At 56.1% G+C, this 25,737-nt stretch overlaps 1 protein-coding gene across 7 annotated transcripts in view; it reads left to right on the plus strand.

Moving 5' to 3' along the window:
- Window positions 1–25,737, plus strand: part of FAM193A (family with sequence similarity 193 member A) — a 136,354-nt gene that overhangs the window by 82,061 nt on the left and 28,556 nt on the right. For 6 of the 7 annotated variants that reach the window (XM_021100934.2, XM_084971280.1, XM_084971282.1 and 3 more), the window contains 7 exons: window positions 2,817–2,964; window positions 12,481–12,558; window positions 13,799–13,911; window positions 14,002–14,244; window positions 16,287–16,440; window positions 16,554–16,733; window positions 21,460–21,711. In XM_021100934.2, the coding sequence (XP_020956593.2) occupies window positions 2,817–2,964; window positions 12,481–12,558; window positions 13,799–13,911; window positions 14,002–14,244; window positions 16,287–16,440; window positions 16,554–16,733; window positions 21,460–21,711 (1,168 nt within the window). The remainder of the gene's footprint in view (window positions 1–2,816; window positions 2,965–12,480; window positions 12,559–13,798; window positions 13,912–14,001; window positions 14,245–16,286; window positions 16,441–16,553; window positions 16,734–21,459; window positions 21,712–25,737) is intronic. The other variant, XM_084971281.1, reaches the window with a different exon arrangement.

Below are 25,737 nucleotides of genomic sequence, written 5' to 3' on the forward strand. Positions count from 1 at the left end.
AAACCACAGATACAGAAACTCTAGAAAATAAGTGTATCGCTTCATGGATTGAGAGCAGGCAGACGTCCCTCAGCTGCCACCCAGCGCGGCCCCAGCCACAGGTCCCCCCCGCCCCGCCAGGCTCAGGCGCTGGCCGGCGCGGTCGTCCGGGGGCGGCTCAGCAGCTCGGCTCTTCCCTCCTTTGCTCTCGTGTCACTCGTGTGCTCCTCCACAGTCTTGCCCGGTGTTTGGTTCGTTGGTTTTGGTCTTTTTAGGGCCACACTCGCAGCACATGGAGGTTCCAGGCTAGGAGTCAAAACAGAGCTGTAGCCGCCTACGCCACAGCAACTCAGGATCTGAGCCTCGTCTGCGACCTACACCACAGGTCACGGCAATGCCAGGTCCTCAACCCACGGAGCGAGGCCGGGGATCGAACCCGCAACCTCATGCTTCCCAGGCAGATTCGTTTCTGCCTCGCCACTGTGGGAACTCCCTGCCCTTTGAGAGTCTCATCTGCACCCCACCCCCTTCCTTGTAAATTTACCTGTTAAGGACCCTGCCTTGATTGTCCCATTGCGATGCCAGGGTCTGGGGCCGGCAGTGCACACGCCCCGCAGTCTGCCAGGAGGCCTCCATCTGTGCTGCCTGGCAGTGGGCGATGGATCCAGCAGCTCTCTCAGCCCCACTCTTTGCCATGGTGGCCTTAGTGTCGGTTGCCCAATTTGGTCTTTATTTTAAATGTCTTTTAATCGTTATGGAAAATTTTAATTGGGCTTGTAAATAAACTCACCCAAACTGATTTTATCTCGTTTTCCTTATTGTTTTTCATACACCCTATTTGTTTATTTGTTTTCATTTTGGGGCCACACCCAAGGCTTATGGAGGTTCCCAGGCTGAGGGCCGAATGGCGGCTGCAGCTGCCCGTCCACCACAGCTCACGGCAACGCCAGATCCTTAACCCACTGAGCAAGGCCAAGGGTGGAACCTGCGTCCTCATGGATGCGAGTCAGATTCGTTTCCACCGAGCCGGGACCGGATCGCTCTTCCACACCTCATTTCAGTCATAGATGTTACCACCTGTTGGGCGCGGCTGCCGTGTGCTTGCAGAGTGAATATTAGATGATAACCTGTTGGCTGAACCATTGATGCTGTTCGCCCTGAGGACAAATCTGGCCGCTCCCTGTTTCCTCACTGGGTAATCCCCGCCCCCGCCTGGGAGCCCCAAGTGCCAGGGCCTCCAGGTGGTGCTCTGGGTACCCCCTCCCCTAGAAGAGCCCCAAGCGCTCTGCATTGGCTCTGGCAGGGGCCTCAGCACTGAACTGGGCCTTCTCGCCTCCGGCAGGTGGAAGAAGCACAGTCTGGGCGGCGCTGGTCATCCTTTAGTGCCCCGCCCTGCCCCGAGGTTTCCTGCAGGTGCCGAAGGGGCCAGATGGCACCACATGGAAGCAGGGTTTGCACGACCAGAGGAAAGAAGTCTGACCAGCAGGGAGTGGGGAGAAAACCCACCACCCTGTGGCGGCTGCGCAGCGCTCGAGCGAGAGGATTGAAAGGCTGTGCTCGCACCCGGGGTGCCTGCGTGCTGCCGGAGCCCAGAAGACCCTGGATTCTGGGGCTTGAGGGGTTTAGTTTCCTGGGGGCAGAAACAGCCTTAGGAGTTGTCTTTCAGGGCCGGGCGGGTCAGTGTCTTTTCTGTCCTGGGCTCCAGAGCAGCTTTTCAGTGACATTGGTTTCTGCCTGCTCCCTCTTGGATGCGAGTTCACAGGTGACACAACGTAGGCAGCTTCAGCAAGTGTCTTGTCTGCTTAGGAGCCGTGCATCTTTACACAGGGTCACGCAGGTGGAGAGGCGGTGTCTGCACCCTCTGAAGGGTTCTCCTGCTTAAGTCATGTTTCTCTTTTTGCTGTAAGAGTATTAGAGGTCGTTGCGGTAAAATGCTGGAGACAGAGGCCCTTGTGCAGAGAGGCAGGCGCTGTCAGCAGTTGGGTGCTGTCGCCGGGGTTCTCCCAGGGTCTCTGCCCACCGGGCCATTCTTCAGCAGGCCTCTGTAGACCTGTCTTTCCCCGGGGCGGGGGGCGTGTTTGGGGTTCAGAACGCGGCTGGGAGTGCGTGGGTGTGGGTGTGGGCGTGGGCGTGAGCCAGGCGGTGCGGCCTGACGTCTGCAGTAAGACCCCCGTGGGCAGGCAGCCTCTGTGCTGTGCGCCCAGCAGGGTCAGGCCTGCCGCCGCCTTTGTGCTCTCGAGTCATTATAGATGTTGTCTTTGAGTTTGAAGTTCTCTTATTGCCATGATTTTGGTTCAGATGTTGACCTATCTAGACCAAAGACAAACGCATGGTTTCTGGAGGCGACGGGCACCCCTCCCCGCTCCTCTCCCACGGTGCCCTTGTCAGGACTGCAGGTGTTTATCTGGCTGTGTACCTTTTTGTTTATTTTCTCATTTGCCGTCTTCCCATCTTTCTTAACAAAACATAGTGTAGACTAGAGAACACTATAATTATAGTCTTTGTTGAATTGAATTTCCTGTTCTGCTTTTTTGAAAATTGGGTCCAAATTTCTCATCAGTTGTTTTGTTTTCTCTGGATGAGTGTATCTTAATAGAAAAAATAATTTACGGCCCCACATCTGGTGAACTGAATCTCTAGGCTTAGTCTTTTGAGAACAGCGTTGCTGACCATTCGTCTTCCCCATAGGAGCTGTCGCTTCCTTGAGCTGCTTCTTTAAGTCAGATTCTGCTCTGGGCGCCTGATGTGCACTTAGGCGCCTCCCAGCGCCTCCCCTGGTGTGCGACAGTGGAGGGGAGGTGGTGGACGGAAGCAAACCTCTGGGCCTTTTCCCGCAGGCTGGGGACCACGACGCACGACACGTGCAACGAGGACACGTACAGCACCCTGCTGCAGCGGTTCCAGCGCTCCGAGGAGGAGCTGCGTGGGGTGGCCGAGGAGTGGCTGGAGTGCCAGAAGAGGATCGACGCCTACGTGGACGAGCAGGTGGGTGGGCCCTGCCGCGGGGGGCCAGGAGGGCACCCAGCTGCCGGTTCTCCAGGGGGGACACCCAGCCGCCCTGTGGGGTCACTGCTGGCCGGGTCACCTGCACAGGCTGCTGCCCGGCGCAGTGCCACCTGCCGGGGCTTCAGGGAGCTGCTGGGCCTTGTCATCTGAGGCACTGCTTCCTGAACACTTGCCGTTCAGAGCCTGGGGACACGTGGCACTTGGCACCTTCAGAGCCAGCCCTCCTTCCATCCCTAGTCTTCTGGAAAGGGAGCACAGACGGCTGTGTCAGGCAGGGGTCGCCAGGGACAGAGGAGGGTGGAGCAGGCAGGGCGCTTCTGGCCGAGTGAGGGGATGACAGCTGGCCAGCCCGAGCCTGTCAGGTGACACAGAGCAGGGCTTCCACGGCGTCCGGCTGGCCGCCCAGGCCTGCCTGCACTAAAACCCCCGCAGGATCGGGCAGGGAGGCGCTCAAGGTAGGCCTTCCTTGAGGTACCAGGGTGTGGGGAGTGGTAGCCACAGAGCCAGAGCCTGGCGTTCTGCCTCTGAGACTCGACACGGGACCTGCTCTGGCTTCACACGTGCGCTGTCCAGCTTGCCTGGGGTTGTCGGTGCCTCGGGCACAGGCTGTGGCCACTTGAGAGAGGGAAGGAGGGACTGCCGTGCCCTCAGCCTCCCAGGACCCCGTGTCACTGTCGCTCCGTGTCGTGTGTGGCAGTTCTCCCTCTGCAGTTGCGAAGGGTCACTGTAAGCGGCCTCTCGGCAGAACCCGGGACCCTCTCTTACGTGTCCTGCTGTGTGAGGCCGGCTTTACCCTCGGGGTGCAGCGTGGTAACGGGGCAGGGCCCGGGGCTGCTGAGCTGGGCTTGGGCAGGTGGCCCCCGTTGGGGGGGGACCGCGGTTGTCTTGCGTTTTCTTCAGAGCAGCGTGTCCCTAATCCATGTCTGTTTTTGCAGCCAGAGACTTATTCTCCGGCTGTGGCTTGTCGCTGACCAGTGACGCCTCGGCTTAGACCGCTGCGGGGGCAGGGCTGTTCCCAAGTGGCTCCCCCTGACTTCAGTTTGCCTGATGCCGGGGCGGGGTCAGGGAGCGAAGCCTCCAGCCTCCAGGCGGCCGCCGCTGGACCCCTCGGGGCGGAGGGCAGAGCACCTCCTCCCGCCCCCACCTGCACCCGCACCTGCCGAGCTTAGGAGTCTGTGCTCAGCGGGTGGGGAGCCAGGAGGGGACGGTGGTGCCGGGGACCAGCTGCAGCGCCCTCTTCAGGAGGCTCAAGGCGTCCGCACAGGCACCAGGGGCCAAGAGCGAAGGGCTGAGTCACCCCCATGTCCCCGTTCCTTGGGGGTCCCCGGCCTGGGTTTCCCACCTGGGAAGTGACGGAAGCGGATGAGATGGGGTTTCAGTTTATTTGAGCCTTTGTGTCTTATGATTCTCAGTCAGTTGCGCGAATGTGTGAATGTAGTTGTGAAAAAGCAGAATCAGGAGTTTCTGTCATGGCACAGTGGTTAACGAATCCGACGAGGAACCATGAGGTTGCAGGTTCCATCCCTGGCCTCTCTCGGTGGGTTAAGGATCTGGTGTTGCCGTGAGCTGTGGTGTAGGTCACAGACGAGGCTCAGATCCCGCGTTGCTGTGGCTCTGGCGTAGGCCGGCGGCTACAGCTCCGATTCGACCCCTAGCCTGGGAACCTCCATATGCCGCAGGAGCGGCCCAAGAAATGGCAAAAAAGACCAAAGAAAAAACAGAATCAGGAGCTTCTGCTGTGGTGCAGCGGGTTCAGGAGCTGGCATTGTCTCCGGGGCAGTGTGGGTTCGGTCCCCGGCCTGGCAATGGCTTAAAGATCCAGTGTTGCTGCAGCTGTGGCTCAGATGCAGTCCCTCGCCTGGGAACTCCATATGCTGGGGATTCGGCCAGTTCCTTGCGTTGTGAATTGCTCTACGCCGAGCTGGTTGGCGGGTCACCTGTGGAGGAAGTTGTGTGGCAGCTGAGGGTGGCGGGAGAGTCGGACTGGCACCGTTTGGATGGATGCCCTTGAGCCACGAACACGTGCTGTGGCCACTGAGCCCCTGCCGGGTACACGTGGACAGTAAGCCATCTGCAGGCACGGCTGGCTGCCGGTCTGGACGGCCGTGCGGGCAGCTGTGCCTCAGGTCCGGGCCCTCCCTGGTCCTGATGCACCAGTCAGGGCGTCGGGTCCTGACAGGCTGCTGGGCGGACGTCAGCAGACGTCCCTGGGAGGCTGCTGTGCACGGCCGCAGAGCCCAGGGGTGAGGGCCGCGCTGTCCGTTCTCTGTGCCGTGCGGAGGGCTGGTGAGGGGCGTCCCGCCTGGGAGTGGAGCCGGACCCCCAGGGGGACAGACGCTGCTCCGGGGGTGCCCCCCTTAGGAAGGGTGTGGGAGGGACTGCCGGCAGGGTCTTCGACGTGGCTGGACTGGGAGCCCGGTGCGGCCCTGCCCCTCTGGCTGCGCTGGGGCTTGTCGAGCTTTGTGTTGGTTGCTGAGTGCTGGTCGGGGGTTTGCGGAGTTGTGTGGTGGGAGTGGGAGACGCGTGCCTGCCAAGTCCTTGAGTGGAGCAGGGAGGCTCCCCGCCCTGGGGACGCCCGTCTCTGGCGGCCGAGCCTGCAGGCTGGACGCCGTCTGCTGGAGGGGGGGGTCTCGCCTGCCCTGCTTTTCCGTGGCGTTTTGTCGGCGTGAGCATCTGATGGTGTGGGTGACCTGTGGTCTTTAGAGGATCTCGGGCAAGCGCGGTGACTAAGAACTGGCGGGTGAAGTGAAGACGAGCTGGTGGCGACTGCCCGCTGTGCCCGCGACAGGCCGCAGGGGAGCCTCGGTCGTGCACGGCAGTTCTCAGAGATGGCGATTGTGCCTCCACGCAGCGGAAGGAGGCCTGGGAGGCGTGCGGGCTGCCCCCAGGCCCTCGGCCAGGGAGGCCAGTCGGGTTCGTGTCGGGGTCTGTCCTGCCCTCCGGGGACCCTGTGCACTCCCTTGGCTCATGGCGGGGCTGGCAGGTGTGAATATGCTTCCTGTGGCAGGCGCGCTCTCCGTGCTTCCCTAAGGCAGCTGCGTCTGAGCAGATAAGTGTCCCAGGACAGCGCTTCGATGGGGCGGGGGCTGGGGGGGGCATACTGAGACGTTGCTATAAAACTAAGAATACTTTGGGAATTAAAATTTTTCTTCTTTTTTTTTTTTTTTCTTTCCATGGCCACACCTATGGCATATGGAAGTTCCCAGGCTAGGGGTTGAACCGGAGCTGCAGCTGCCGGCCTATGCGGGATCAGAGCCACGTCTGCAACCTGCGGTGCAGCTTGTGGCAATACCAGATCCTTAACCCGCTGAGTGCGGCCAGGGGTCGAACCCGCGTCCTCACAGACACCGTTTGGGTTCTTAACCCCCTGAGTGGCAGCAGCATCTCTGGGGATCATGGTTTCTTGATGTTTCTGTTACCCGAGGTTGGCATTTATTTCGGATTATTATACCTGCTGTTTTCACTGCGGTGCTGATAAACGCGTGAGCTCTGTGTAAAACGATGTCGTGCGTGTTTCCTCTGAAAGGAAAATGCAGGCTTAACCTGAAAGTACGGCTGCGGCGGAATCCGCTGCTCCAAAAGCATGTGTTCTTATAGCTGTAAACACTAACATTGAGCGTAAGATCCGGGAGTTCCCATCTTGGCCCAGTGTGTTAAGAGCGCGGTGTTGCCGCAAGCTCATCACAGATGCAGCTCCCATCTGGTGTGGCTGTGGCTGTGCTGTAGGCTGGCAGCTGCAGCTCCGATTCAACCCCTAGCCTGGGACCCTCCATGTGCTGCGAGAGCGGCTGTTAAAAAAGGAAAGGAAAAAAAAAAAAAAAGATCTCAAATGAACAACTTAGCTTTGCAGTTTGTGGAACTAGAAAAAAAGATAAACTTGTAGAAGGAAAGAAATAATGAAGGTTAGAGCAGAAATAAGCAAAAAAAGAGAATAGAAAAACATTAGAACCAATAAAACCAAAAGTTCCTTCTTCAAGAAGATAAAATTAACAACCTTTCTTCGCCTGTGGACTAAGGACAAAAGAGAAGAGGCTGAAATGAGAAACGAAGTGGCAGCGTTACTCCTGGTTCTACGGAAGCAGGATTGTGAGAGGAGAGGCTGCGGACCCAGCAGATGGTGGGTGAGGTGGACAAATTCCCGGAAACACAGAACCAAGCTCGAATAAATCGCGAAGAAGTAGAAAATCTGAAGACACCTGTAGCTAGGAAGGAGGTGGAGTCAGTCATCAAAATCTCCCGGTGGAGAACCTCAGGACCTGATGGCTTCAGAGGTGAATTCTAGCCAACTTTGTTTCTTGGCCGTGGCAGGTAGATTTTCCTGGGTCGGGGGTCCAACCTGAGCCACCACAGTGACCATGCCATGATCCTTAACCACTAAGCCGCCAGGGAACTCACAGGCGTTTTAAAAAGAATGAATACTCATCCTCCTCAGACATCTCCGGGTAATTGAAGCGGAGGGAATACTTCCAACTCATTCCACGGGGCCAGACAAAGACACTACAAGAAAAGAAAATTACAAACCAGTGTCCTTCAAGAATATCGATGCACAGAGTTCCCGACATGGCTCGGTGGTTAATGAATCCAACTGGGAACCATGAGGTGGCGGGTTCTTTCTCTGGCCTTGCTCAGTGGGTTGGGGATCTGGCATGGCCGTGAGCTGTGGTGTAGGTCGCAGACGAGGCTTGGATCTGGTGTTGCTGTGGCTGTGGTTTAGGCCAGCGGCAACAGCTCCAATTCAACCCCTAGACTGGGAACTTCCATATGCCATGGGTTCGACCCCAAAAAGACAAAAAAAAAAGAAAGAGAAAAGAGTAAAATTTTACTGAGGAATTAATTTACTCCAGGGGATGGAAGACTTGTACAATGAGACCTACAAAACGTTGCCGAAGGAAAATAGGAGAGAGAGAAATGGAAACACAGCCTGTATTCCTGGATTGGACAACTTCATGTTCAAACGTCAGCCTTACCCAACGTGGCCTGCAGATTCAGTGCAATCTCTGTCAAAATCCCCATGATGGTTTTTGCAGAAACAAAAACCCATCCTATAAATTCTTATGGAATCTCATGGAACCCAGAATAGCCAGAACAATTTTGAAAAGAGAAAGAACAAAACTTGAGGACTCACACGTCCTGATTTCAAAACTCAGTACAAAGCCACAGTGATCAAAACAGTATGGTATTGGCCTAGAGACAGAAGTAGAGCAGCGGAATAGACTGGAGAGCCCAGAAACAGACGCTTGCGTGCGTAGTCAGATATTTTTTGACAAGGGTGTCAAGACCCTTCCGTGGGGGAAAGGCAGTCTTTTCACCACATGCTGCTGGGAAAACTGGATGTCCTCATACAGAAAGTGCACGTGGACCTTATCTAATACCACATAGCAGAATTAACTCAGGCGAATCAAGGACCTACGAGAAAGGCCCAAAAACACGGAGTAACTGCAGAGACATGACTCTGAGTGAGATAAGCCGGACACGCAGAAGGACACAGTGTGTGGTTACGCTGACGTGAGCTGCTTTGGGCAGATTCCTGGAAGTGGACGTGTAGGGCCATTGCCAGGGCCGGGGAAGGGGCAGCGGGGTGTTATTTAATGGGGACGGGTTTCCGTTTTATGGATGAGAGACGGCGTGTCGGTGGCACTGGTTGCACAGCAGTGTGCATGTCTTTCTACCACGGAAATGGTTCAGACGGTTAAATTTTACATCACGCGTTCTGCCGCCGCAGGGGAAAAAAGGGCATTTTCTATCTTTTTACCATGGAAAACCACCCTTTTCACTCAAGCAACCAGAGGGTGCCTTCTTGTTCTCACTCGCCTGTTAGGAAACCACGATGCCATTACTGCAGATCAGGGAAAGGAGTCATCTTAGTTGCATCCAGAGGGTACCAGTCATTCTAGAATCTTTGGAATGGATATTAGTCTCTTCTAATCAAGTAGCATTTTAGAAATTATGTAGTAATTCAAGATTTCAAAATGTTAAAACACCGCTGAAATAACTAGTGTTCACAGGTAAGTATGGACGTGAGGAGACAGTTGACAGCTTTGGAATCAGTTGTTTTGTTTGCTTTTACAAGTGTATCCTTTGTGATTTGACGCATGGACGGGCTCACGGGTGCCCAGATGCTCTGCAGAATTACTCCTAGAGGCTGTGAAGAGAGGGCCAAGGAGGAAGTTCCCACTGATGTTACTTATCAGACAACTCTGTACGGAGCTTTGTAACAAGATAAAGAAATGATGAACTTTTCCAATATTCAGCTCATTTAAAATCATTTCTACAATTTGCTATAGAAATAGCAACTTGTAAAAGAAAAACATTTTTCCTAAAAACCGCAAACCTGTGTAATATAAAGGGAGAATTAGCACCAATATTGGATCTTCCCAACCAAACGTATGGTATGTATTTATTTTTTTAGGTTGTCTTTTGTATCCTGTTTTATGGTTGTATAGTTTGTCATTTCTTACCGAGTTAATAATCAGGTGTTTTATGCTTTTAGGGACTGTTATGAGTGGCATTTAAATGGTAGAAGAAATTTTAAAGAATTATCACTGGTACTTAACAGGAAAGTTGAGTTTCACTTTGCAGTTATCTCACTGAACTATTAACTTTCTAATAGTTTGGAATTGATTGCTTTCAATTTTCTAAGAGACCGCAGTATCTTCTACAAATAATAGTAGTTTCATCTTTTGCTCTTCAGCATTTGAACTTTGGATTGTATTTGTTTCTGCTTTTGCTAAAGCCTTCAAAGCATCATAAGCAGGGGTGTGGCTGCAGGGCGTGCTTGGTCAGTGCCTGGCGTCTCTGGAGTGCTTTGGCTGTCTCCTGAAGTCTGATGCTCACCATACAGATTGGTGACACTTTCTTATCAAAGAGCCCTGTCCCCCCAGCTTAGTAAAAAACAGAAATAGGCATTGACTTTGAGTGGTTTTTCCTTTTTTTTTTTTTTTTATGTTTCTATATGAATTAGATTAGGCTGCCTCATGTTGAGACAGTCTTACATTCCTGGAATTAAACCTACTAAATTATATCATATTATTGTGTAATCCCTTGTAAGTATTCTCCTTAGGATACCTGTTGCTCTGAGGTGTTGATGAACGTTCATCTTTGAGGTCTTTTTTGTTTTGTATAAAGTCATGCTAATTTCACAGAATGATTTAGGAAACTTTCCGTGTTTCTCAGTTTTCAGGAATAGCTCAACGTTTTTGTTCCATAAAGGATGTGAGAGAATCCACCAGAAAACTTAGGGGCCCGATTCCTTTTGCAGGAGGAGGAGCGAGGCGCCTGTACCTCTTACTGCCTTTTCGGTCCCCTTTCTGTTTCTTGGCCTGTTCTGGTTTTCTGCTTCTTATGTGAGTTCTACAAATGGGCGTCTGCTTAGATTATCCGCATCGTTGAGGTAAAGGGGAGGTGATGAAATGGGCGAAGTAACAGCTGCAGGCGAATTCCCCTGCCTCTAACCTCACACCTTCCAGAAGGAGCACCTGCTCCCGTGGTGGAAGGCAGGGGGCGCCAGGGGAGCAGGAGTCGGGGGCAGGTGTGCAGGGCGGGTAAGGGGGCCAGAGGAGCAGGGGGGCAGGAGGGGCAAGAGGGCCTCTGAGGGGAGGTGGGGGCGGGGCAAGGGGCCAGGGAGCAGGAGCGCAGGGCGGGCAAGGGGGACAGGAGGGCACCATGCCTGGTGGCCCTGCTGTGCCCACAAGTGCCTTCCAAGCTGCGCGTTGACAGAGAAGTCCGCTCCGTTACACGGAATCTCAGCAGCTTTTGGTGCCGACGTGGCTTCTGGGATGTGCGGTGCAGGCCTCCTCTTGGACGTGAGAGGCCCGGGCGTGCGCTGTTCCTCCCGTGTGCCGTCAGGCGGCCCCGGTGTGGCCCTCCCTGTCCTTTGTGGGCCCTGCTGTCTTTATGATTCCTTCTCTTCCCTTGTTGAGCCCGGGAGGAGGTTCAGAGAACCAGCTTTTGGGTTTCTTGACCCCATTTCCTTCCTTGTTTTCCCAGTAATTTCAGCTTTTGCCTTTAACTCCTTATTAATTGATTCTCGTTTTGTTTGGTTGGGGCTGCGTACGTTGAACGTGTATTTTCCAGTCTTTGTTTTGCTCTCTCACAAATGCCGGGAAACTGCGTCTCCTCCATCTCGGACACGTCTTGTAAAATTTGATTCGTGGGACTTGTCATTTGTTTCTAAACCGACTATAATTTCAATTTCGATTTTTTCTCTAGTACTTTTGAACTATTGAAAATTTTAAGTGATTGAGTTTTATTTTATTAAGTTACTCTTGTTTCATTTGGGAGGGTTTATTGGTATTTTGTTTGTTTTTAATGTGAGGATTTAATTAGCTTTAACAATTCAGCTGGAAGGCTGCCCCCTGCTGGTGCGCCGTCTTACCCATAAGAGTCAATGTATGCCCCCTCCCTTTTTTTTCTTCAAATATTTTGGAGGATGTATGTCCCATTTCTGCCTTTCATGGTCACGCTCAGGTTTGTAGTAATTTGCAAGAATACATTTAGGAGGTCTCAGCATGGCTCAGCGCAGATGACTCTGACTGGCATCCGCGAGGATGCAGGCTTGATCCCTGGCCTCGCTCAGCGGGTTAGGATCTGGCGCTGCCGTGAGCTGTGGTGTAGGTTGGAGACGCGGCTCGGATCTGGCGTGGCTGTGGCTGTGGTGGAGGCCAGCGGCTGCAGCTCTGATTGGACCCCTAGCCTGGGAACCTCTGTATGCCCTAAAGAAAGGGGGAACACACTTATAAGCCTCAGGAATTCGTCGTTTCACAGCCTCCTCCTTCAAACGATGCAGGACCTCAAGCGCGGTCTCCATTCGCGGTTCGCCCAGTTTCTGTTAGGTCGCGGCGAAGTGTGTCTGACCCAGAATTACTTCCCCGTTTCCGCGGGTGCGGAGCTGTCGCACCAGGTGCCTTCCTGTGCTGTGACGTCCCCACAGTTCAGCGCCACGGCCGCCTCGCCCTTAAACAGCAGCCCTTCGCCTGTTCGTGGCCCCCGCCTCCCATGGTGCCCACGGCGCGGTGGCCCCTCGCGCAGTGACAGGCCCACCCTGGGCATCTTCGTGCCTCTCTGTCGTGTGAGCGCCTCTGTCTTTCGCATGAGACACGTATCGTGGTGACCTCGAGTGAGTCCGGCCAGGTGCCAGGACAGCGCCAGGTAGCGGGTCCGCCCTGCAGCCGCCTCTGAGGGCCGGGGCTCTTGCGTGTGTCGTTTTGGAAAACGTCCTGAGCAGGATTTCCCGTCGTGGCTCAGCGGTAACAAACCCGACTAGTATCCATGAGGACGCGGGTTCGGTCCCTGGCCTCGCCGAGTGGGTTAAGGATCCGCTGTGGCTGGGGCTGTGGTGTAGGCCGGCAGCTACCGCTCCGATTCAACCCCCAGCCTGGGAGCTTCCGCACACTGCGGGTGCAGCCCTAAAAAGACAAAAAAAGGAACGAAAAAAGCAGACGTGCTGGGTGGCTCTCGCTGGTGCTGAGGGTTTTGTCTTCCGCCCCCACCAACTAGATGGCGATGAAAACCAAGCAGCGCCTGCTCTCGGAGGACTGGGAGCTTCTGCGACAACGGCGGTTCATCCAAGAGCAGGTAAGGCTTCGGGTCGGGGCCGGTTCCGGGAGTTGCGTGTTCTGCTCTTCGGACGCTGGCTTTCAGCTCGTTTTCCTCGGGTCCTCCCGCCCCCAGTTCTCAGGAGCACCGGGTTTACGGAGCGACCCCCCCAAGCCCACGTCCACCCCCGAGTCCCCACGGGCTGCTCCCAGGCGGGCGCTGCTGCCATCTCCAGGTCACCCCTGGGGTGAGGCGCAGTGAAGCCACAGGGCTGGGACCCGTCCGCTCCACGCGGAGGCCGGGCCTGCAGCGAGCCGCCTCGGCCCCGGCTCAGCCTCCCGTTGGCAGAGCTCGCCGGGGTCTTGCGCGCTGGTCTCCGGGCATTTGCCTTCATGAGGAGACTTGCTTCCCTCGCGTGATGCCACGCCAGCTTCTCCTCCCGCTTGTGCCCCTCGCTGCCGCGCTCCCGAGGCCATCCCGAGCTGCGGTCTCGTCTGGGCACAGGTAGATGGGCACCTGCGCTCCGCTCACGCGCCTGTGTGGCTTCGGTCTGGCCACCGCCCACCCCACGGCCAGAGCCGTCCACAGTTCTCTACCCCGAGACCCAGAGGCTGCTGCTGCAGCCGGGGGGCAGGTGCCGCTGTTGCCTGGCTCCCAGCCGCCCTCTCCACGGGCAGCTGCTGCCCTCCCTGCGCGGACCATCCAGGCTTCGTCAGCCGCATGGCCCCCACCTGCTGGTGGGCCCTGGGTGCTGTGGCTCTGTGTGCACAGGCCTGCCGTGCTGGGCGGCCGCTGCCCGAGGCCCTCCTGCTCAGCCCGGGAGCAGCCACCCCTTGCTCAGTGCTCCCCACTGGCCCAGATGCCCAGCCGTCCCCGGAGGGGTTCCCGACGTTGCCTCGGGAACTTGCAAGTTCCCCTCAGTCCTGGGTCCCGCCTGTGTCCAATTCCGGGAGCTCAGCTCCTCGGGGGCAGTAATGGCCTCCATGCTCCTGGTACCTGCTAGGAGCCAGCGCACATTCAGGGTAAATGCTGGCCGTCGGCTGCAGAGGGCGTTACAGTGTGTTTGCTGGTGGGAAAGCTGGTTAGGGGTCACCGGTGCCCAGTCTTTGTCAGGGCCTCTCTCTGCTCCCCGCTCTGCTGGCCCCGGGCCACTTTAGGGCACCTCGGTCATTGGTTTCTGAATGAACATGAAACGCTACCGTAGTCACTGACACGTACAAGCCCCGTAACGGGGGGCAGGTCCTGCAAAATTAACCTGTTGTTTGGCAAATTCCTCCAGTTAACGAACAAGAAAGCCGTCACGGGTGAGAACAGCTTCACGGACACCATGAGGCACGTGCTGTCGTCGCGCCTGAGCCTGCCCGACTGCCCCAACTGCAACTACAGGAGGAGGTGAGCCGGGTGCGCGCCGCGGCCTCGGGGCCCCCCAGAGCGCGGGCTGACCGCGGCCGCCTCTCCGGTAACTGTGCTTAACCCCGTCAGATGTGCTTGTGATGACTGCAGCCTCTCCCACATCCTCACCTGCGGGATCGTGGACCCCCCCGTCGCTGGCGACCTCCACATCCACCAGCTGCCCCTCCAGGTGGACTCTGCTCCCGACTGTCTCCCTGAGATGCGCCCCCCTAGCGTGTCGTCGGCGAGCTCGGGGTCAGGCTCCAGCTCCCCTGTGACGATTCAGCAGCACCCCAGGCTCCTCCTCACGGACAACAGCTCTGCACCGGCTTTGTAAGTCGCGACTTCGTGATAAGCTTTCAGAAGTTCGAGTAATCCGGTGACGAGAAACAGAGGCAGCAGGGCCTGCAGAAGGATGCTTTTCAGCTCTTTCAGCAGCGTTTAAAACCGGAGGCCGGTGCTCCCAAATTCGGGCATGTCCATTACCTGCCGTCAAGCAGGCAGAGTCCTAAGCACAGGATGCGGACACCTGCTGGCGTCAAGGACGCGTCTCCTCAGCGCTGGCCTCGCACACTCCCCCCCCGAGCTGCGGGCGGGCGGCCCGGGCTCGTGTGCGTCGTCGTTGGCCCCGCTCTTGCTTGCTCCGAGTCTTGCCAAGAACTCAGACCCTCACTTTAGAAGCGACTGAGAAGCGGTTTCCCCTGTCCCCGCCTGTGTGAGTGCAGGGCCAGGTGCTGTCCCCAGCCTCCAGCAGGAGCAGGGCCCTGTCACGGTTTGAAGCTCCGCCTTCTGGACGGGCTGCACCGCGTGCAGGTTATCTAAGAGAGCGTAGGTCTGCGACCCTCTGCTCCCACAGCCTGGGCTGTGGGTCTGCGACCCGGGCTGCCCCCGTGGCGTGAGGGTGGGTGTGCGACCCTGGCTGCTCCTCGGTTCTCGGACTGCTCGCCGCCTCTGTCTGCGCTTTCTCTCGGCGGCTCCGCTCGCGCTTGAGGCTCTGTCCTTCTAAGCGGTGGGTCCCAGCTCCCTGACCCTCGTCACCGAACGCAGGCTGCTCTGTAGCCTCAGAAGCTCCACGCTCTCGGGTCTGTGAGGGGAGGCGTGCGGGGCCCGGGCCGCTGGTAGCCGCCCCTCTTCCCAGGACAGGGACCCGCCGGAGGGGAAGGCATGCCCTCAGCTAGAGCCTTCGCCCCTCTGGTGTCCCCGCTGCAGCAGCGTGGAGCCGGGACTTCCCACGGCTGCTCTGGGCACGCGGGACCCCAGGACCCTCCAGTGTGAGGCGGGGTCGTGGGGTCCTAGTCACTGAGCGGTGCCCTCTGGGTTCGGCTGCTCCTGTGCCTCGGCTCCTTCGAGCCGCGGCGGTGGAAATACCACCGGTACCTGGAAGGGGTTCAGGTTGGACCCATGGGGGTCCACTTTGGGTCACACCTCAAACTGTCTGTACTGAGCCAGGAGCTCTGTGCCAGCTTGTCACGTGTACCTAAAGATCATACATTTCACGTGGGATTCGTGGGCTTTTTACTTCTCTCTTTTTTGAGTAGCTATTCCATTTGTCCATCACTTAGACGTCTTGTTAAAGCTGATGTTAAGGTTTTGACTGGACTTGACCAGAGCTGGCCTCGTAGTGAAAAATCTTAGTGTTTTGTCACACAAGTGTTTTGTTCAGCTGGCTATCTCTGAAATTTTGGTGGTCATACACAGGCACCAAAGACCTAAGGTGTCTTTATTTTTTTTTTAATTCTTTTCCTAAATTTTACTGTCTTTAAATTTTTATTTATTTATTTCACTTTTTAGGGCCATACCCATGGAATATGGAAGTTCTCAGGCTAGGGGTTGAATAGGAGCTGGAGCTGCCGGCCTACACCATAGCCACGGCGACACCAGATCTGAGCCACGTCTGTGGCCTGCACCACAGCGCACGGCACCGCCGGATCCTTAACCCACTGAGCGAGGCCAGGGGTCAGACCCACGTCCTCACTGATTCTAGTTGGGTTTTTTACTGCCGAGCCCCAAGGCGAACTCCTGATAGCCCACCAGTTCCAATCGCAGAAGGTGCCTGCCTAGAAGCAGCAGAGGGAACGGTTGTGAACCGGGACCCTGCCGGTTGAGGGCAAGCGTAATAGCGAGTAGGCGGATGACATGTGGGTTTCTCGGTATTTTTCCTTTCGGGGTTTTGTTTCCCATCCTTCCAGGTCGCACGAGTGATTGTCTTCCGGGCATCTTCTCTTGCGTTGGGGTTCCTAGGAGGGGCTGAGACGTGGGGGGGGGGGGCTCCCCGTAAGCCTCTTGGAAAGGGGAGCAGAGTCTGCTTCGTGGGCCCCGCGCTCACTGTCCTCGAGGGCACGTGGCCTCACGGTGGCTGCCTCTGCTTGTCCCAGCTGTAGTGACGATGAGGATGTGGCCCCGCTGTCCGCCAAATTCGCTGATATTTACCCGCTGAGTAACTACGACGATGCCGAGGTGGTGGCCAACATGAACGGGATCCACAGTGAATTGAACGGCGGCGGCGAGAACCTGGCCCTGAAGGACGAGGTACGGGCGGGGCAGCTCGGCGGCGACAATGAGTGGCACGAAGGGGCACCTCCGTCTCAGTGTTCTGTGCCTGCTGTTTCAAAATCGGAAGTTACAGAAGGCTGCTTTTAAAGTCCCCGCAGGTAAGCAGCACCAGTAGCAGCTCTTCAGATGCCGACGACGAGGAGGCGGACGGCGAGAGTGGCGGGGAGCCACCGGGGGCCCCCAAGGACGCCGCCGCTCTGGGTAGCGGGAGCCCCAGGAAAGAGGAAAGTAAAGTGGACAGTCCACCCCCGTCTTACCCAACTCAGCAGGTACAGTTTCATTCCTTCGGCTTCTCTGCCCCGGGGCCTCTCTCTCATAGCGAGCGTCAGTGGCTGCAGCGTTCCAGGATTTGGGGGCCGCTCGGGTAGAGCTGGCAGGTTTGGGGCGGACCTGCGCAGGAAGCAGGCGTGGCTGCAGCCTCACTTCCATCTCCGCTGGGGTCCCGTCCATGTCCCTGCTCTGGCAGCACCAGGGAGCAGCTCCAGGCATGTAGGCGTCCTGGGGGCTTTGGTCCGTGTAGAAGGAAGGGGGACTTTATAGCGAAACAGACGAGCGGAACGGAGCTCCCGTCGGGGCACAGCAGAAACAAATCTGACTAGGAACCATGAGGTTTCGGGTTCGATCCCTGGCCTCGCTCAGTGGGTTAAGGATCCAGTGGTGCCGTGAGCTGTGGTGTAGGTCGCAGGCACGGCTCGGATCTGGCGTTGCTGTGGCCGTGGTGTAGGCTGGCGGCTACAGCTCCAATTGGACCCCTAGCCTGGGAAGCTCCTTATGCTGCGGGTGTGGCCCTAAAAAGCAAAGAAAAATATAAGAATAACTAAATGGAATGTTAAAATTTCGGAAAAGGTCAGTTTTGTGAGGGAGCTTTTTCTCGCTAGTAGTTACCTGTTTGTCTGTTAACCAGAGGTGAGGGGACCTCACCAGACTCTCCTCTTAGAGCCTCAGTTTTATAATAGAGGCTCAAGCAGTTTTTAAATTAAAGGAATAAGAGACGACGGTCAAGGCTGATTAAACCTGGTAATAGGCTGTGTGAGTCGCAGTAAATAGAAGGTCTTTCTCCCACCCCTTCCCCGTCTGCCCACTCCCCAGTTCCAGTACAGCTGGTTCTTCCTGGGTGTCCTTGCAGGGCTGAAGTGTGCAAGCCCAGGTCTCCCTCCCCTGTCCTGTGCGAAAGGCTTGCACAAACACCCACGCCGTCCTGCCCCTGCTCCGCGGAGCCGCCCGACCGGCCGGCCACGCGGCGTGCGCGTCCGCAGCCTCTCCTGCGCCAGCGCCAGCGCCAGCACCAGCCCCGGGACTCGGCCCGGTTTCCTTTCCCGTGGAGTCCCCTCCAGGCAGACTCTTGTGTGCGCGTGCCTCCTGCCTTCCCGTGGTGACCTGTTCCGGAGGAACGGAGGCATGTCTCGCACGGTCGGCCCTGCCCCTGGGCTGGGGCGCCCGCCGTGGCTTTGCTGGAGCCCAGATGATGGTGTCCCCAGCCCCGAGGGGACAGTGGTGTCCCAGTTCTGGCCTCTTGCCGCTGATAGATGAGGAATGGAAGCCCTGGGAGGTTTTGGTTGTCGTTTCGTTTTGACGGGCAAAGCCGAGCTTGGGAATCCTTCCCATAAAGCCGCACAGTTTCATGAAGCCTCTGAGTGACGCGAGGCCCTGTGCCGTTTGGGCCCAGCCCGTGAGTGGAGCGTCCTCTTCCACCTCTGCTCTCTGATCTCTGCGAGCACTTCCGCTGCCGTTCATGCTGGGCTTCTGTCTTGCTCTTGCGTTCTTTCGAGTTGGTTCCAGTCCTTATCCAAGCACATGATCTGCAGATTTTTTTTTTGGTCTGAGGTGGTGTCTTACTAGATTCTTTTTATGTTGGTTTTTGAAAAGCCAAAGCTCAGCGTTCTCATTGCGGCTCAGCGGGTTAAGGACCCAGTGTTGTCTCTGTGAGGACGCACGTTCGATCCCTGGCCTCACTCGGTGCGTTAAGAACCCAGCGTTGCCTTGAGCTGCAGTGTAGGTCACAGACGCAGCTCAGATCTGGTGTTGCCCTGGCTGCGGCACAGGCCAGCAGCTGCAGCTCCGATTCGGCCCCTGGCCCAGGAACTTGCGTACGCAGCAGGTACGACTATGGAAAGGAGAAAAGAAGTGCAGTTGATTCTTATGCGTTGGTCTTGAAATTTGCAGCTTTGCTGATGGACTTGGTGTTTGTTCTAGAGCAGGTGAGGTTTGGTGGTTTGGGTTTATGACCTGGATTTCCTACATGCACCATCGTGGTGTCTGTGAATAAACAGTTGTACCTCTCCTTTTTTTTTTAATTACTCGGTGAATTTTGTTACCTTTATAGTTGTACAGTGATCTTCCTTTGTGGAAGATCATTGGATTCTTTTTGTTTCTTACTCTTGCCTCGTTGAGCGAGAAGCTCCAGCACAGTATTTGCTTAACGGACATCTTTACCTGCTCCCAGGCTTAGGGGAGAGCATTCAGTCCTTGGCCAGTAAGTTGGATGCTGGCTATAGGTTTTTCGTAGCTGTCCTTTGTCAAGTTGAGGAAATTCCATTTTGCTCCTTGAGAGTTTTGTCGAGAACATGAGCTGGGTTTTCAGATGCCTTTGCTGCGTCTTTTGCGCTGTCCCTGTGGTTTGCATCCTTTGTTCTGAACTGCAGTGTATCTTAGCAAGTGATTTTTGGATATTAACCCAACTTTGTGTGCTTGGGGTAAATCCCATGTGGTCTTGGCGTATGGTTTGTTTTGCGTGCTGTTTGATCTGCTAATACTCTGTTAAGGAGTTTTGCATCTGTGTTCACCAAAGATGCTGGTCTGTAGCTGTCTGTCCTTGTGATGTCTTCGTCTGGCTTTGGTGTCAGGGCGATACTGGCCTCACAGAATGAGGTAGGAAGTGTTCGTTCTGCCTTTGTTGTCGGAGGGAATTTGTCTAAGATTGAGATTTCTTCAATATTTAATAGAATTCACCAGTGAAATCCCGTGGGCCCGATCTCTTTTGTTAGAAAATTTGTAATTACTAATTCGCATTTTGTTTACGTGTTACAAATCTCTTCAGATTTCCTTTCTTCTTGAGTTAGGTTTGATAATTTGTGTCTTTTTAGGATTTTATCTGTTTCATGTAAGTTGTCTAATTAGATGCATAAGGTGGTTTATTATGGTCTCTTGCGCAGTCTCTAATGATGTCAGTTCCTGATTTGGGTAATTTTGTTTACTCTTTTTTTTTTTTTTTTTTTTTTTTGTCTTTTTAGGGCCACACTGAGGCATTTGGAGGCTCCCAGGCTAGGGGTCCAGTTGGAGCTGTAGCTGCTGGCCTGCGCCACAGCAACGTGGGATCTGGGCCGCGTCTGCGACCTCCACCACAGCTCACGGCAACGCCGGATCCGTAACCCGCTGAGCGAGGCCCGGGATCCACCCGAGTCCTCATGGGTGCCAGTCGGGTTCATTACCCACTGCGCCACGACGGGAACTCCTGTTTACTCCTTTTTCATCCCCTAAATCAGTCTGCCTATGGGTTTATCAATTTTTGTAAATAACCCAGTTTTTGCTTTTGTTACCTTTCTGTTTTTCTCTTCTATTTCACTAATTTCTCTTGGGATCTCCATTATTTCTTTCTATATTCTTTGAGTTTGGTTTGTTCTTTTTCTAGGTTGTCGAATATGAAGCTTCGAGCTCCCCGAGACTCGTTTTATGGCCTAACACACCGTCTGTCCTGTCCGTGCTCTTGCACGTCGTGTGTCCTGCTCTTCTTGGGTGGACTGTCCCCTCCGCGAAAGTGGGCTCAAATTGCTCGATAGGTCTTCCGGGTCCTCTCCACCCTGATTTTCCACGTCTGGGAAGGGGCGTGTCGGCTTCATGTAGAACTTCGGGGATGACCCGCTCCTCCTTCGCATCTGCCATTGCTTGATTCGCGGATTTGGGGACAGCGTTAGCGAATGTGTCCGTGTATTGTTTTGTCTCCCAGATAGATTGTCCCTTTATCACTAGGGAAGGTTCCCCTGCTGCTGTTTCTTCCCTCAGAGCCTGTGGTCTGTGGTGTTACTGCAGCTGCTCCGGCCGTCCTGGGTCCTGTGTGAACGTTAGGTATTTTTCATCTTTGTAAGTTCAGCCTCCTCGTGTCTTTGAATCTAAACTTCGCCTTCCAGGCTCTCGGTGGGGTCATCTGTGCGTCCTTGTCCCGTCCATCAGCCTCTGCCTTTGGCTTGAAACGCTTCATTTACATTTAATGCAACAGCTGCCCCTTTGCTGGTTATTTCTGTGTGTCTTGCGGTTTTTATGCCTCCGTCCCTCCTTGACTTCCTTTCTTTGTGTCCATCAGGGTTTGTGGCACACTTTCTTAATTCTGCTGTTGATTCTTTAGGCTTAGTTTTTTAAGGGTGTGGGAAGCTGGGAGTAGGAAGAGCCCCAGGCAGGAAGGCTAGACGCCTTCTGTTCTTACCGAAAGTTGTGGCAGATTTGCATGCGTAAACGCTTCTCAATTTGTTTTTTTCCTTTGGTTGATTTCCAGAGCCTCAAAACGATTGCCTTTGACAGTTGTGTTCGGTTTTACGCTTGTTTTGAGGGAGAGGAGTCGGACGGCTTTATTCCACCTTAGCCGAAGCCCCAGCTCTGGTGCATTTTGAAGAGTCTCCCTGTAGCCGTCTGCTGAGCAGTGTGAGCCCGGCGGAGCAGGGCGCGGCGGTCTTGTCCTTGGCCCAGCTCCCCCGCCACTCTGCCGTCTTGCCAGCCCCCTGCCCGGGCCCCTCGGGCGCAGGGTGCAGGCGGGCGTGGCTGCCGCCTCGGCAGAAACCCAGCTGGGGTGAGGGCACATCCCCTCGCTTTTCAGGTCTCTTCAGTCCCGGTCCTGGGGGCCCTCGTTCACCCCGCGAGGAGGGACCTGTCAGCCTGGGGTGTCAGGACGGGCCCCCCGGCCTTTCTCTCTGCTGTGGGGCTGGCCGATGCAGTCCGTGCCATGCTCTGTTTCCCTGACAGCCAACCACTCATGTGCTGAATACTTTCTTTTCTCTTTCCTTGAAGGCGGAACAAGCTCCAAACGCGTGCGAGTGTCACGTTTGCAAGCAGGAGGCGTCGGGGTCGCCGCCGGCAGCGATGACCGCTGGAGCCCTTCCTCCTGGCCACCAGTTTCTGAGCCCCGAGAAGCCCACACACCCCGCTCTGCATCTCTACCCCCACATCCACGGACACGTGCCCTTGCACGCGGTCCCGCACCTGCCTCGCCCCCTCATCCACCCCACCTTGTACACGGCGCCCCCCTTCGCGCACAGCAAGGTGAGTCGGGCAGAAGGGCCGGAGCGCGCCCCGCGGCTCAGCTTAAACACCCCCCCGCCCCCCCCGCCCCGGAGACCTGGCGGCTCGCGTGGGACCGCGTCCTGTCTCGCGCCGAAGGTCAGCAGATGTTTCCTTTCCCCGCGACCCCTTCAACTCGCGGGCTTCTGAACCTTTGCACTTGGAAAAGCAGTCTCGGGTCATCTCAGAATTCACCCGTATGCGGGGTCCTCCAGGTCACGTCGGGGGCCAGGGCGTCCTCAGGGCTGCCTGCGCACGCTGCGTCCGCCCGGACACCGGGTCCGTTCTCTACGCGTGGACTTTTTCTTACGTGCGGTGGGTGAAATGATTTGAGTCTCTCACAGGCTGTCCTGACTCTGGCCGGCTCGCCAGGGTCCGAAATGACTGCTGGGTGCGGACTGAGGGCGGGTCGGTCGGAGGCCGGCCGACGCGGGGAGCTCAGCGGCCGTGCGGGAGGGGCCGGGTCTCCTCCGGGAAACTCAGGCTTTGCCTGGACTTCGCGTTGGTTTCCCTCCCCGTCCTTCCCGCGGCTTTGCCCCCCGAGCAATTTCGAACTTGCCTTTATTGACGCTTATCATAAATCTTTCCTTTTTTAATCCGTTATTCTGGCTCGTAGTAGTTCTCGTCAGTCAAAAGCAGAAGTGTCCCCACATTCTACTGATCCCTCACTTAAAGCGGGGACCCTCAACCGGGAGACAAGGGCGAGCTTGGCGGGGGGTGTGGGCCTGCTGCCCTGGACCGGGGCTGGCTGCCTGGTTGCCAGGCGGGGGCAGGTTGGGAGAGTCACAGCCCCTGGTTTATAGCAGGATAGAATCAGCGTGTGATGTTCCGTCACAGTAAGTGCTTGGCGACCGCTCAAATTTGTGCTCAAGTTGTGCTAGAGGCACTGGTGCTCCCCGAGCCCACAGCGGTCCCTTTGTTCCTGGAGGGGTTTAGCGCAGCCTGTTCGGGTGGCGTCCAGGGCCCGGCCGCCGTCATGCTCTGCCCGTTCTCCCAGCCCCGGTCCCGCGGGCGAGCTGGCGAACGAGGCGGGAAGCTGCTCCCCGTCCTCCCTCAGTGGAGCCTCCTCCCCGGTCCCCGGAGAGCCACCTCAGAAGAGGGTGTGATGTTCTCTCATACTTTTCTTGCTGGTAGAAGCTATTCAGGAATTAGCTCCTAGGAGTTCCCATCGTGGCGCAGCAGTTAACGAACCCGACTGTATCCGTGGGGACACGGGTTCAGTCCCTGGCCTCGCTCCGTGGGTTAAGGACCCGGCTGCCCTGCGCTGTGCTGCGCGTCACAGACATGGCTCGGATCGGGCGAGGCCGTGGCTGTGGTGCAGGCCGGCGGCTGTAGCTCCGAGTGGACCTCTAGCCTGGGAACCTCCGTGTGCCTCCAGTGAGGCCCTAAAAAGACAAAAATGTTAAAAAAAGAATGAGTTCCTTAAATCTTGTGGTGAAGTAGTGCAGTCGACTCTTCCCAAAGCTCTCGGGGCACCGGCGTGGAAGCGGACTTTCCGCCTTTCGGCCTTTCCTCCGATGCTCCAGGGGTCTGTGGAGGGTGAAGGAGGCCCTCGGGGGAGCGTCGGCTGTGTGCAAGTTGCTCCTTTGACGCCCGTGAAGCTCTACTCTGCCAGGCGGATGGGAGCGACTCGCAGAGGGAAGGGCAGATACAGAGGGCAAGCCCTTGAGCTGCGCTCCAAGCACTTCACAGCGAATGTCGAGACGGTTCACTAACGCGTTTAAAATACACCGGCCAGATGCTGTTGGCATTTGGAAAAACGAGGTGCATCTGACAAAATTCTTCATTTGCACTTGGTATGAAAGTGCCTGTTTCTCTAGCCAGTCTTGCCTCGTCATTGACCAGGCTTTGCCGGATTCGTTTGCAATGCGTTGGTCGGACTCGGTGAGTCCGGTGTCTGCGCCTAAACGCAGTGGTCGCAGCCCCACAGGCGTCGGTAGGAGCACCTTCCGGGGAACGAGCAGGCTGTTGGGGTGAAGCCTGATTTCAGCTCCAGGCAGGCGCCTCCCGTTGGCCAGCACTGGTCGTGTGGTGTTCCAAAGCTTCCCAGCCCTGGGCCGGGGGCAGCCCTGCCCGCGAGGCTCCCCGCCCTGCCTCCGTTTCTGGGTGGTCAGGCCCTTTGGGATTTCTGCTCTGGTTAAGTGGCAGTTGTTGCCTTGGAGACCTTATGTCACTGTCGTGGTAATTCTTTTAATTCATGCTTTGCCGCCATGGGTAAATATTCAGTACTTAATGTGTTTGGAATGAGTACTGTTAAAATTTCTTTTCTTGAAATTAGAAAAACTTGAAGACTGTTCTCCCTTTAGATGTCTTCAATGCCTGATTGATCCATTGATTGATTTTGCTTTTAGGGCTGAACCTGTGGCATAGGGAAGTTCCCAGGCTAGGGGGCCAATCGGAGCTGTAGCTGCCGGCTTCCTCCACAGCCACAGCAAGGCAGGGTCCAAGCTACATCTGCCACCTACACCCCAGCTCACGGCAACACCGGATCCTCAACCCACTGAGCGCGGCCAGGGATCCAACCTCTGTCCTCCTGGATGCCAGTCAGATTTGCTTCCACTGAGCCACAGCGGGAACTCCCTGCCTTCTCCACTTCTAGTCAAGCCTTTTCTGATTCCATTTTATCTCCTCTCAGCATATCAATTATGCCCTTTCTTTCTTTCTTTCTTTCTTTCTTTTTTCCGTTTTAGCAGCTGTGTTAGAACATGTGTCTCCGCTAATCTTAAGTCCCCTGCAGACAGCACTGCTCTTCAGACGGCCTGGGGCTTGTTCCCGGTCCCATCGCTGTGACACTGCTGCCAGCGCTTTCACTTATCCGGGGGTTAGTCGCCCCGTGCGTTGTTGTTACTCAAACAAAGCCTCCTCTAGACCAGTTGGTGCGAGAAATTCGAGATTCCGTTTTCCTTTTGCACCTGCTCCTCCTCCAGCGCTGCTGACTTTGTGTCGAGCCGGGTTTCTGGCCCGTGTGCCCGTGCTTCTGCCCGAAGCACATCCCTGGCGGCTCCCGCCGGGCAGCTCTGCTGGCGATGCGCTCCCTCAGGCTGTGCTTGTCTGACCAAGTTTTTGGTTCTCCTTCGCTCCTGAGGAGAACCGCGCTGGAGGCAGAGGTCGAGGGCGGCGGCTCGTCCTTGCAGCGCCGACACCCCGCTTGCCCCTCCTTCCTCGTTTGCAGCTGCCACGCTGCCGCCGCGCCGGCCTCCAAGGCCACACAGCCCGTTCCCTGGGATGGGGTTGGTCCCCAGCCGTGCTTCCGGGATTTTCTCTCTGTCCCTGGGTTTGTGCAGCTTGACTGTTTTAGGCCTAGATGTAGATTTGGGGGCTCTGTTCTGTGTGGTGTTTCCAAGCTTTCTTCGTGGTGGTTTGGTACCTGTCGTTGGCGTTGGCCCAGTCTCAGCTGTTGTCGGTTCTTTGACAGTTTGTTTTGTTTGGTTCGTTCGGTCATTGGTGGTGGCGGTTTCGGGGTGTGTTTAAATTCTTTCTTCTGCATGTTGCTTTGCCGTCTCTCTTGACACAGCTTGAAGCGGACTGGTTCTTTGCCTGGCTGTGTCCAGCTTACTGAATCTTGGTTTCTCCACAGGGTTTTATTTCTAGCTTTCCTTTCTGGTTCTTTCTCAGGCTCGCGCTGCTCGCTCACCTGTTTGTCCTTGGATGTCGCGACTCTCCCCGTCAGAGCCCTGGGCCTGTTGGTGGCTTTGAATTCTCTGTGTGCGGCTCTCAGCCCGCCCCCCTTCTCACCCCCTTTGCCGCCGTCCCCTGTGACCCTCCACTCTTGGGACCAGACGCTCGGCTCCCTGTTGCTCCGTCTGTTCCGAGAACGTCTCTTGACTCGGTCTTCCAGCAGGGCGAGTCTCTCATTGTGTCTATCCTGCCTTCCGACGTTGAGTTCTCCATGCCGCCTCTGAGTCTCAGGTCTGAGCTGTCATTTTTTTCAGATATGTCAAACGTTTTTATTCTCTTGCTCCTTGCTCTCTTTTTCTTCCATGTCACATAGTGACCCTGTGTGTGAGT

This window comes from Sus scrofa, chromosome 8 (assembly GCF_054392235.1).
Source record: "Sus scrofa isolate SSC_HxYL_T2T_F1_AM1 chromosome 8, Sscrofa_HxYL_maternal_Yorkshire_Landrace_v2.0, whole genome shotgun sequence".
In the NCBI taxonomy this organism is placed as follows: Eukaryota; Metazoa; Chordata; class Mammalia; order Artiodactyla; family Suidae; genus Sus; species Sus scrofa.